Raw genomic sequence first — 12,303 nt, forward strand, 5'->3', positions numbered from 1 at the left:
GTGGGGTGCAGGGAGGGAGTCACGGCCTCGGGTGTGGGTGCCTGTGCCCCTGAGCCTCACTTCCCCGCGTGTAAGCTGGGGCCCGTGGCAGCCCCCAGCATTCAACACAGACCCCTGTGCACTCTGCTGGATGCAGGCGGCCGCTCGTGCACTGTGCCCAGTTCCCCTCACAGCGGCTGTTAGGACCACTGAGGGCATCATACTCGGTAACGGAGACCGGTGCTGTGGCGTAGCAGGTGAGGCCGCCGCCTGCAGCACCGAATCCCGTATGGGCACCAGCTGGAGTCCCTGCTGCTCCCCCTCCAGTCCAGCTCCTGCTAGTGCTCCTGGGAAGGCAGCCGAAGACGGCCCCAGTGCTTGGCCCCTGCACCCACGTGGGAGACCCTGAAGAAGCTCCAGGCTCCTGGCTTCAGCCTGGCCACTGCAGCCATTTGGGGAGTGAACCAGTGGATGGAAGCCCTCTCTCTCTGTCTCTCTCTCTCTCTCTCTCTCTCTCTCTCTCTTCTTCTGTCTGTGTAACTCTGACTTTCAAATAGATTAGTAAATATAAAAAAAATAAAATAAACGTGATGGTGTTGGACTTAGCTAGAGGGCAGAGAGAAGGGCCTGAGCCTTTGGGAGCAGGAGTCAGCCCAGGACGGCCTCTGGGGTCCGCCCTGCCCTCTGCCAGGGGAATGTGAGTTGTATTTTTTCACAAACGTGAAAACTGCAGAAGAGCCACACTTTGTGAGACGTGCCTGGAACCCGAGCACAGCGCCCGCCGGTGAGGTTGTGGTGCGGCTGCTCCCGCTCACTGGCCGTGGTCCAGGGCGGCTTGCCTTTTTTTTTTTTTTTTTTTTTTTTTTGACAGGCAGAGTGGACAGTGAGAGAGAGAGAAAGGTCTTCCTTTTGCCGGTGGTTCACCCTCCAATGGCCGCTGCGGCCGGCGCACCATGCTGATCCGATGGCAGGAGCCAGGTACTTTTCCTGGTCTCCCATGGGGTGCAGGGCCCAAGCACTTGGGCCATCCTCCACTGCACTCCCTGGCCACAGCAGAGAGCTGGCCTGGAAGAGGGACAACCGGGACAGAATCCGATGCCCCGACCGGGACTAGAACCCGGTGTGCCGGCGCCGCAAGGCAGAGGATTAGCCTAGTGAGCCGCGGCGCCGGCCCCAGGGCGGCTTTCCCGTGAGGACAGCAGCCCTGTTGTGCGAGTCCTTGTCATGCGGCATGGCCCGCAGGGCCGTGGAAGCTGGCCTGCCCGTTTGACTCCGCCATGTATTTAAAGGTTTATTAATTGACTTGAAAGGCAGAGTTACATAGAGAGAGAGAGACAGAGAGAATAGGAGATCTGACTACTGGTTCACTCCCCCAAAGGACTGCAATGGCCAGGGCTGGGCCAGGCAGAAGCCAGGAGCCTGGAACTCCATCCGGGTCTCCCGCATGGGTGCAGGGACCCAAGCACCTGGGCATCCTCTGCTGCCTTCCCAGGTACCTTAGCAGGGAGCTGGATCGGCAGCTGAGCAGCCGGGACTTGGACCGGTGCCCATATCGGATGGCAGGGTCACAGGCACCAGCCCCGCCGGCCCATTTTAGAGACACACACACTGAGCCTTCCCCCTCGGTGACATGACGGCACTGGCTTGTAACCAGCACAGGGCAGGGAGGCAGCTGGGGCCCCCAGGCGGTGCCGGCTGGAGTGCCCAGTGGGCGCTCAGGTGGTGCCAGCGTTGGACGTCTTCCAGGAAATGGGGGGAATGCCTGTGCTGCTGGCAGTGCCAGTGGGCACCGTGCTGAGCCCTCAGGCGCCCTGTCTCCCCCAGGGGGTGTCTCGACCACGGAGGCCCTGCGGGAGTACCTGCAGGTGGTGACGGGCCTGCAGTACGAGGAGACGCCGCCCTACGCCGCCCTGAGGAAGAGTCTGGAAGCACCACTGCGGGGAATGTGTGTGTCGCCCTACGACCCCCTGGACCTGCCGATGGTGCCCTAGGGAGCCAGGTGGGGAGGCTTCGGAGTCCCCACCCCTCTCGCCCCAGCCCCACCCAGGCTGCCACGGGCCAGCTCCCAGGTGCCAGTCGTGTGGACACCAGGGCCGGCCCCCAGTTAAGCGCCTTTCTCCACAGGCTTCTGGGACTTGCCCGGAAGCAGAAACCCGACTCGTCTTAGCCGTCAGGGAAGGGGAACCTCTGGCCCTGGGTGTGACTGGACTCGGCCCCAGGAGCCACACCGGGATGCTGTCTCTCATCTTCTCTGTCCCCATCTGTCCCCTCCCCTCGGCCCCCCACCCGCCCACCTGCGGGGTCTGCTTCCCTCACCCACCCAGGCACGAAAGCTGCAGGCGCTCCGCTCTGGCTCCCCTGGTCTGGTCGGCACAGGCACCCGCCCTAGGGGGAGAGGAGCTCCTTCAGCCGCTGGCCGGCGTGGGCGCTTCCCAGGGTCCTGTTCCGACAGCGACAGCGCTGCCTAACACCCGCGCGCACGGCCCCGCTGCTCCCTCAGCGCCCCAGCACCGCGTGCTGCGCAGGTGTTTGGCAGGGTGGGAAGTCCCAGTTCATGTCGGCAGGTGTGGGGCCGTGGCCTGGAGCCAGAGCTCAGGGCCTTGCCCACGGCCACCGCCAGGGGGCATTGGGCGGTGTCTGGAGACCATGGCAGGGTCTGCCATGCACTACAGGTCCTGCCGTGCACTGCAGCCCCCAGGAAAGACCCGTGGGCCCTGATGTGCCCGGAGCCACGTCGCGAGCCCCTGGTCCCGGTGGACCTGGGGGGCGGCCCTGGGCAGGCAGCCGGCCACCTCCTTGTGCTGCCTCGTTCCCGCAGCCCCCCACCCCACAGCCAGGGCTGAGGGCGGGCTAACGCACCTGGTGCAGCGCTCGCCGGAGCTGCCCGGCCTGCGGGGGTTTCAGTGGTGGGCTCTGCCGTCCCCACAGACCCGCTCCAGGGGGCCGCTGTGTGGCTGAGCGGCCAGCCCCCGGGCAGCGAGTGACCGTCCACGCGGGCTGAGGGCCAGCAGCCAGCAGGGAGACTGCACGGCGCTGTCCCCAGGAGGCGACTGTCCGGGGCAGGGGTCTGGAGGAAGCAGAGGCGGAAGACCAGAACCTGCCAGGTGACGGCGGCCGCGCGCCTGCTCGGGTGCGAGGGGTCCAGCCCCCGTGCAGCCTGGACACCACGGCCATGTGAAGGGACCAGGCGTTCGCGCAAGTGGAACTCTGCCTTCTTTAATGATTCAGTTATTTGCAAGGTGCAGGGAGAGAGAGGGCTTCCATCCGCTGGTTCACTCCCCAGATGGCTGCAACAGCTGGGGCTGGGCCAGGCACGAGCCAAGAGCTCCATGTGCGTCTCTCACGTGGGTCGGGGCCCCAGCACTCGGGGCCGTCCTCTGCTGCTTTCCCAGGCGCACTAGCAGGGAGCTGGGTCAGAAGTGGAGCAGCCGGGACTGGACCCAGCGCTCCCATGCAGCTGCTTAACCGCTGCACCTCGCCCCCAGCCCTCAGCGGAAGTCTTGAAACTCGAAAGCTGACAACAGCCCCTTCAGGATCCCCGGTGTTGCAGATCTAGCTTCCTGGCGGCCACTCGCCCGTGACGGGCTCGTCCTGGGGGCAGGAGCTCCCGAGCACGGGCTGTTACAGGAGCCCGGGACCTCGGAGCCACAGGAAGGTCCTCTCCCTGGGCCAGCGCTGCGCAGGGGCACCTCTGAGTGTGGGCGACGTGCCGTGCCCAGGGCTGAGGAAGAAGCTCCAGGGCGGGCGTTTGGCCTACGTTAGGACGCCTGCATCCCACTCAGTGCCTGGGTCCAGCTCCCTCACTGCATGCGGGGTGAGGGGCAGCAGGTGACGCCCCCAGCCAGGTTCTCATCAACCCCACGAGAGCCCTGGGTGGAGCTCCAAGCCCCTGGACACTGCAGGAGCGAGAGCCCTGGGTGGAGCTCCAGGCCCCCTGGACACTGCAGGAGCTTGGGAGCGAAGCAGCTGGTTCTCTGCCTCTCGGATGAGAAACCAAAGTGGAAAGGGGGGCTCCCGTGAGAACGAGCACTCTGGTGGGCGCGGCGCCTGGGGACTCCAGGCCAGGAAAGCCCTGTGCCTCACAGACCTGACGGGGAGCCAGCCCTCGGCCCTGGGGTCGGCGAGACCTGCAGGGGGTCCGTGTCCTTCCCAGGTAGACCAGGTGGGCAGACTCGAGACGGTGCTGCGAGAGCACGGAGTTGATTCCACACCAGCTCGGTGCCCCCACAGCCCTGCAAGACCCCTGCACCTGCCATTCCAGTCCCGACACCTCCTTCTCGAGAGTCTGGGGTCCTCCCCGGGGGCCCCCGTGAGCCTCCTCTCTAGCCACACAGCCCCGTGCACACCTGGAGAAGCGCGTGTCTGACAGGTGGTATCTCCGCCCCTCCCCTCCACGTCGTAAACCCCCCCACCCCGAGGGCTCCCGGTGCCCGTGCTGACGGCGCCTGCCAGGCGCCAGGGCCTTTGCATGAGACCTGAACGGCCACTTTGGTTGTCTTGCAGAATTTCAACATGCAGTCGGAAACGAAGCCTTAAGAGAAACCGAAGAGATAATGTGATTCAGGCCTGCTGTTTAATTACAGATAAACTTCTAGAAGAATCCCTGGAATGTGCGTTCTGCCGCTGCTCGCTGCTCGTGTCCCGTAGCATCAGGGAGGCCGGCAGCTGCCCTCCGTATAATGTGAAGTCTCCTTCCCCTGCTGGCGGCCGGGGTGTGGACGGAGCCCAGCGGGGACCCTCCTGCTGCCGGCACCACTTTGCTTTGGAAATAAATCGATCTATCGGAGCTCGGGAAGCCCGGTGTCCACGGAATGTTCTTGTGGGGAACGTTTGGCTCCTCGCTACGCCGCTTCCATCCGCCGGTTCCAGCTCCCACTCCCTCCGCCCACCAAGCCACTTTTTTGTAAACGCTTCTTTATTTGAAGGCAGAGTTACAGAGACAGTACCCATCCTCAGGCCCCCGTGCAGGCCCCTCCCTGCGCCCTGCCAGGCAGCAGCAGCCACGTGATGAGCTCGTGCTGCCCGGAGGACACCGGGGACGGGCCTGCGGGCCCAGCTGGCAGCCGATCGGAAGGAGTTGCGGCTCACTAGGCTAATCCTCCGCCTTGCGGCGCCGGCACACGGGTTCTAGTCCCGGTCGGGGTGCCGGATTCTGTCCTAGTTGCCCCTCTTCCAGGCCAGCTCTCTGCTGTGGCCAGGGAGTGCAGTGGAGGATGGCCCAGGTGCTTGGGCCCTGCACCCCATGGGAGACCAGGAGAAGCACCTGGCTCCTGCCATCGGATCAGCGCAGTGCGCCGGCCACAGCGGCTATTGGAGGGTGAACCAACGGGAGAGGAAGACCTTTCTCTCTGTCTCTCTAACTGTCCACTCTGGCTGTCAAAAAAAAGAAAGAAAGAAGAAGAAGGAGTTGGTCTTTCAGCGCAGCTCACCGGGGCGGGGAAGGGGACTCTGCAGAAGCAGCACGGATGGAGATGGGGGGCCCTGTGGACAGAGCCTGGGCACGGGTTAAGGGGAGTCCTGCTCTTTGTGTCTGCCTTTCAAGTGAATTTTTATGTTTTTACATTTTTTTTTAAAATTTGTTTTTGGGGTCCGGCATTGTGGCACAGTGGGTTAACGCCCTGGCCTGAAGCTCCAGCATCCCAAATGGGCGCCGGTTCGGGACCCAGCTGCTCCACTTTCTATCTGGCTCTCTGCTGTGGCCTGGGAAAGCAGTAGAGGATGGCCCAAGTCCTTGGGCCCCTGCACCCGCGTAGGAGACCCGGGAGAAGCTCCTGGCTCCTGGCTTTGGATCAGTGCAGTTCCGGGCGTTGCAGCCAATTGGGGAGTGAACCAGCAGATGGAAGACCTCTCTCTCTCTCTACCTCTGCCTCTGCCTCTGCCTCTCCTCTCTCTGTGTAACTCTGACTTTCAGACAAATAAATAAATCTGTAAAAATATTTATTGGGGCTGGCGTTGTGCCTTAGCAGGCATCCCATATGGGCACTGGTTCTTGTCCCGGCTGCTCCACTTCTGATCAGCTCCCCACTAACAGCCTGGGAGAGCAGTGGAAGATGGCCAAGTGCTTGCACCCCTGCACCCTCGTGGGAGACCCAGAGGAAGCTCCTGGCTCCTGACTTGAACCTGGCCCAGCCCTGACTGTTGTGGACCACTGGGGAATGAACCAGTGGGTGGAAGATCAATCTCTCTTAGTCTGTGTAACTTTGACTTTCAAAGTAAGTGAGTTTTAAAAATATGTGTTAATTTATTTGAAAGTGAGCATTAGAGATACCTTCCCTCTGCTGGTTCACTCCCCAGATAGCTGCAGTGGCCAGGGCTGGGCCAGGCCAAAGCCAGGAGCTTCATCCAGGTCTCCCACATGGGGGGGGGGGGGGCACACACGTGAGCCGTCTTCCACTGATTTTCCCAGGCCACTAGCAGAAGAGGAGCAGTGGGAACACAAACCAACAACCGTGTGGGATGAGTGCCGCAGGTGGCCCTCAAACAGATTTTTAAGTATTTTGTCAAAGCTTGTGGAACCGGGGCGGGCGTTGTGGCACAGCGCAGCCGCCTGCAATGCCAACATCCCACAAGGGAGCCAGATCGAGTTCTGGCTTCTCCACTTCTGTTCCAGCTCCCTAATGCATGTGGGAGACCCGGATGAGGCTGCTGGCTCCTGGCTTCTTCCTGGCCCAGCCCTGACCATTGTGACCATCTGGGGAGTGAACCAGAGGATGGAAGATTTCTTTCTTTATTTGAAAGGGAGAGAGAGATCTGCCATTTACTGGTTCACTCCCCAAGATGGCTGCAACGGCCGGAGCTGCACCGATCTGAAGCCAGGAGCCAGGAGCTGCTTCTGGGTCTCCCACGCAGGTGCAGGGGCCCAAGGACTTGGGCCATCTCCTGCTGCTTCCCCAGGCCACAGCAGAGAGCTGGATCGAAAATGGACTTGAACCAGCACCCAGTGGGGCAGGGGTCGGCGCTGTGGTGTAGGGGTAAAGTTGCCACCTGCAGTGCCGGCATTCAATCTGGGCGCCAGTTGGAGTCCACTTCCGACCCAGCTCTCTGCTGTGGCCTGGGAAAGCAGCAGGAGATGGTCCAAGTCCTTGGGCCCCTGCACCCGCGTGGGAGACCCGGATGGAGCTCCTGATCTTCGGATCAGCACAGCTCCAGCCGTTGCAGCCATGTGGGGAGTGAACCTGGATGGAAGACCCCTGCTCTCTGTGTCTGCCTCTCCTCTGTAACCGACCTTCAATTTGAATAAAAAAATAAAAATGCTCTCCTGAGCTCCAGTGTCCTGCCCTGGGATCAGGTGTGGTCCCCATAGCTCCCTGAGGCGCCTCCTGGCTGCTGCGGGCCGAAGTTCTGGGGCTGGGTGTCGTCTCGGCTGGCACCACAGGGTGGGTCAATCAGAGCAGCTGGAAAGCAAGTTTGGCGACTCACTCTCTGGTCCTCAGCTTTCTCCTCTGAGAAACGGGGATTCACACACACGGGCCAGGGCTTCCTCTCGCTCCACAGCGCCGAGCCTGGCTACTCCCGTTGTCCACCCGAGGCCACGCCGACTGCCCCCGGCCACCACGCCCACACCGAGGCCACGTCCGGGGCTGCGGGCCGGCGCCTGCGCCATGCGGACAGGACCGCGACGTTGGCTTGTCTCTGCTCCCGCCAGGGTGTAGCTCAGGCGGGGGCCTCTGCGGGACACGGGGTGGACATTCAGTGACCGCAGTGGACGGAAGGAAGGATGCACGGGGGTCTTGGCGGAGCCAGCGCCTTCTCGACCCCCGAGTCCCCCGCAGTGCTCGGCCCCGGGAACGCTTTTAAAAAAGAGAGACGACTCACGGCCCCGGGCGTCCCGTGCCGAGGCGGGAGCAGGACATAGCGGGCTGGCAGCGTCCTAGGCCGGCCAGGGCTGAGCCGTTCCCGGCGCGGCGCGGGCGCCCCTGGCGGCGGAGCCGAGTAAGGCCGCGCCGCGCGGACACCCGCCCGGTTCGCGGTGAGGTAGAGTTAGCGCCCACGTGACTTCCTGGTGCGGCACCTGCGCTCTGAGCCCAGGCAGCTCAGGTGCAACAGGGCCGGCTGCTGCCTGGCTCCTGAAGGAGGAAGAAAAGCCCGAATCGAGCCTACTTTGTTAGTGAAGCGTTAGCTAGCTCGTTCTCCATTTCTGCCGGTGAGGCTGAGCTGAGGCAGGTGTGGGTGCCTGCATCCCACATCCCGGCGTCCTGAAGAGCGAATCCAGGCTGCGCTTCTGATCCCGCCTCCTGCGGATGCACCTGGGAGGCAGCGGCTGGTGGCTCCTGCTTGGGCCCCTGCACCCATGTGGGAGCCCCGGGTGGACTTCCAGGCTCTTGGCTTTGGCGTGGGCATTCGAGGAATGAGCCAGTGAATGGAGGATCTCGCTCTCTGTCTGTAACTCTTTCAATAAATTAAATTTAAAAAAAAAAAAAAGCGAAGAAGAATGGAAAGCACCCCAGTGCCTGGAATTACAAATACTAAGTAAAAGCACCTTAAATACCAGTCAGGGAGGGGGCTGGGAAGTGAGTGCTGACCGGAGGCAGGGTTCAGTTTGGAAGGAGCTAGGGACGGGGCTGCTAAACGTTGTGTGTGCACCGAATGCCACCGCGTGAATTCCCCCTCAGGTTTTCAAACCCCACTTTCGCCAGAGAGCATTTATTCAAAAGGTTTATTGTAAGGTGGGGAGGGTCGGGTGCACCTGGGCTACTAAACCACAGGGTTTCCAAGTGAGGCGAGACGTGGGCTCAGCCCGCTAAGCCACCGCCTCCAACGCCAGCATCCCGCATTGGAACACCGGTTCAAGTCCTGGCCCCTCTGTTTCCACCCAGCTCCCTAATGCACCTGGGTAAGCAAGTGCTTGGGCCCCTGCACCCACGTGGGAGACCTGGATGGAGTTTCAGGCTCCTGGCTTCAGCCTTGTTCAGCCCCAGCTGTTTCAGCCAACTGGGGAGTGAAACAGCAGGTGGAAGATCTGAGAGGAGAGGCAGAGAGAGAGAGAGAGAGGGAGAGAGGGAGAGAGAGGGAGGTCTTCTGTCCGCTGGTTCACTCCCCAATTGGCCGCAACGGCTGGAGCTGCGCCGATCCGAAGCCAGGAGCCAGCAGCTTCCTCTGGGTCTCCCACACAGGTGCAGGGGCCCAAGGACTTTACCCACTACACCACAGAGCCGGCCCCTATAAATAAATCTTTTTTTTTTTTTGAGGATTTTTATTTATTTTTTTGACAGGCAGAGTGGACAGTGAGAGAGAGAGACAGAGAGAGAAAGGTCTTCCTTTGCCGTTGGTTCACCCTCCAATGGCCGCCGATGCAGCCGGCGCACCGCACTGATCCGATGGCAGGAGCCAGGAGCCAGGTGCTTTTCCTGGTCTCCCATGGGGTGCAGGGCCCAAGCACCTGGGCCATCCTCCACTGCACTCCCTGGCCATAGCAGAGAGCTGGCCTGGAAGAGGGGCAACCGGGACAGAATCCGGCGCCCCGACCGGGACTAGAACCCGTGTGCCGGCGCCGCAAGGTGGAGGATTAGCCTATTGAGCCACGGCGCCGGCCCCCTATAAATAAATCTTAAAAAAAAAAAAAAATACTGAGGCTGCAGTTGTGGTGTAGTGGGTTAATCCACCACCACCTGAGACACCTGCTTCCCGAAGTTTGGGCGCTGGTTCGAGTCCCGGCTGCTCCACTTCTGATCCAGCTCCCTGCTAATGTGCCTGGGAAGGCAGCAAAAGATGGCCCAAGCGCTTGGACCTCTGCCACCCATGTAGGAGACGCAAATGGAATTCCAGGCTCGATTTCAGCCTGGCCCAGCTCTGACCATTGCCTTTCAAGTAAACTAAAAGTAACGCCTTCCTCTTGGGTTAGCCGACGCATGTCAAGTGGGGTGGGCCCTGTGGCACAGGTTATGTCACCGACCTCTCACATGGGAGGGAGCTCCTCCACTCCCCATTCGGCTCCCTGCTAACGCACACCTTGGGAGGCAGCAGGTGATGGCTGAAGCACTCGGGCCCCTGCACCGTGTGGGAGACCCGGATGGAGTTCCCGCCTCCAGGCTTCAGCCCAGCTCAGCCCTGGCTGTTGTGGGGATTTGGGGAGTGAGCCAGCGGACGAAGATCTGCCACCCCGCCTTCCCGGTAAGCAAATCCATGAGACGGTGCTCGGCACAGAGTGAGCCCTTAACAAGTGTCGGGGAGCAGGCTGTGCCCGTGCACACAGACCCTGCAGAAGATGGGCCTGACACCGACCAGCTTTGCAGCACCCGCCATGCCCGCTGCAGCCTCGCGGGTGTGGGCGTGGTCCTTTGGGATGTGTGACAAGGATCCCGGGGACGTGGCACCACTGGCTGTCTCTTCTGCCGTCGGTATAGACACTGGATGGTCCGGGTGTAAGTCACCCACTCTGTCTTTGCCCAGGCCTTGCTGGGCGTCTGGCCATGCAAACACTGTTTGGATGGAAAGCCTAGCTCACAGCCCGCCCGCCCCCCCCCCCCCCCAGCACGGCCAACCATCGGGCCACGAAGCCCTGTGGCCCAGGAAGCTCCGCCCTTTCTCATGACCCCGCCCCCAAGGTTACAGCTCTGGCCTTCCTCCAAAGCTTTTTTTTTTTTTTTTTTGACAGGCAGAGTGGACAGTGAGAGAGAGAGACAGAGAGAAAGGTCTTCCTTTGCCGTTGGTTCACCCTCCAATGGCCGCCGCGGCCCGCGCGCTGCAGCCGGCGCACCGTGCTGATCTGACGGCAGGAGCCAGGAGCCAGGTGCTTTTCCTGGTCTCCCATGGGGTGCAGGACCCAAGCACCTGGGCCATCCTCCACTGCACTCCCTGGCCACAACAGAGGGCTGGCCTGGAAGAGCGGCAACCGGGACAGAATCCGGTGCCCCGACTGGGACTAGAACCCGGTGTGCCGGCGCCGCTAGGCGGAGGATTAGCCTAGTGAGCCGCGGCGCCGGCCTCCTCCAAAGCTTATTTTAAAAAATGCTCTCCCCTCTGGGGTCGGGGATGGGCTGCCCAACTGCTCACCTGTGAGGCGGGAGGGGGCAGGGGGCAAGAGCAATAAGGGGAAAAGTTACAGCAGTGTTAGCTTTTTCTGAATTTTTTTGTTAACCGCCCAAGTTCAACCCGGGGCCTGCACTGGCCGAAGCCCTCGCCGCTCCTCCAGTCTCAGGGAGCGGATGTCTGCTTTGTGGCCCTGGCTGGGGGCTCTGGGCCAAGTCTCGGACACCCCGTGAGTTCTGCTCGCTCTAGTAAATCCTCATCGTCTACACTTGCCGCCTCTGCGAATCGTTCAAGTCGTCGTCCGGGGAGCCTTGCACCTACGGAACCGTGGGTCCCTTCCCTCACCCCGGCATCTGTGTGGGCGCCACCTTTCCCTCGCCTCAGAGAGCCCTCGGTCTCCCTCGGCTCAAACGCTGTCTGCCCTTCAAATAAAGTGGAAGTAGACGGGGTGTGTGTGTGTGTGACTGGGTGCTGGGCTGGATCCTGGCCTTCTGCTTCGGGTCCAGCTTCCTGGTAGCGCCTGGGAAGGCAGCAGGCGATGATGGCCCAAGTGCCCGGGCCCTCTGCTCCTGCGGGAGACCGCTGCCCCCGGGGCACTGGGAAAGGCTCCAAGGAGGGTGCAGCAGGCTCCCCATCTCCACCCGGAAGGACAGGGAGACCTGTTGGATCGTGGGAAAATTCACCGAGATCCTGCAGTTCCAAGGATGGCTCCCCCCATGGGGGAGTGACCAGCGCTGTGACCTCGCCCTGTCTCTCCCCTCTGTCACCCTGCCTCCCAAACAGATAAATCTCTAGAAATCACTAAGTAAAAAAATTTAAAAAGACAAGTTTATTTTTTAAAAAAGAGAGACGACTCACGGCCCCGGGAAATTCTGCGTTTTATTTGTTCTCACCCCAAGGATCCGCCCCTACCCACCCCCCAGATGCTGCCCCTCCCCCAACACCTTCACACAACACTGATTCTCTCCCGGAGCTAAAACGACCCCCAGCCACCATCTCGGCCCCTCACCCACCCATCCACCAGCTCTGGGAACCTGGCTCCCTCCCGGAGCTTGGCTGGGCCCCTGTTACTCTGTGGACCCCTCACCTCCCTGCCCCACTCCCCCGCACCCCTGCACGCGAATGGGAGTCTGGGCTGGAGCCAAAGATCCCAAGAGCCTGGGGAGGGCAGAGGGCAGGAGAGGCCGGGACAGGGCCTTGTACACCTAGGGCCGCCCCTCCCCCTAGCTGCGGCCCCTCTGGCTCCCGCCTTGTCCTCCTATCCCTCCGCCCCACTAGCTCCCGCCCTGTACACCTAGCCCCCCCGGCCCCCTAGCTGCGGCCCCTCTGGCTCCTGCCCTGTACATCTTGCCCCCC

The 12,303-nt window shown here is 61.8% G+C and overlaps 1 protein-coding gene across 38 annotated transcripts in view; it reads left to right on the top strand.

Moving 5' to 3' along the window:
- Window positions 1-4,774, top strand: part of VRK3 (VRK serine/threonine kinase 3) — a 33,839-nt gene extending 29,065 nt beyond the window's left edge. For 29 of the 38 annotated variants that reach the window (XR_016224588.1, XR_011384175.2, XR_016224594.1 and 26 more), the window contains 2 exons: window positions 1,804-1,978; window positions 4,483-4,774. Coding sequence is in view for 27 of the 38 variants with exons in the window: in XM_089318893.1 (XP_089175019.1) it covers window positions 1,804-1,978; window positions 4,483-4,515 (208 nt within the window). In the remaining 11 variants the exon portion in view is untranslated. The remainder of the gene's footprint in view (window positions 1-1,803; window positions 1,979-4,482) is intronic. The other 9 variants (XR_016224597.1, XR_016224591.1, XM_089318880.1 and 6 more) reach the window with 1 other exon arrangement.
- The last annotated feature ends 7,529 nt before the right edge of the window (window positions 4,775-12,303 follow it).

Source organism: Oryctolagus cuniculus, chromosome 18 (assembly GCF_051225735.1).
Source record: "Oryctolagus cuniculus isolate XC-2025 breed Fujian yellow rabbit chromosome 18, ASM5122573v1, whole genome shotgun sequence".
Taxonomy (NCBI): Eukaryota; Metazoa; Chordata; class Mammalia; order Lagomorpha; family Leporidae; genus Oryctolagus; species Oryctolagus cuniculus.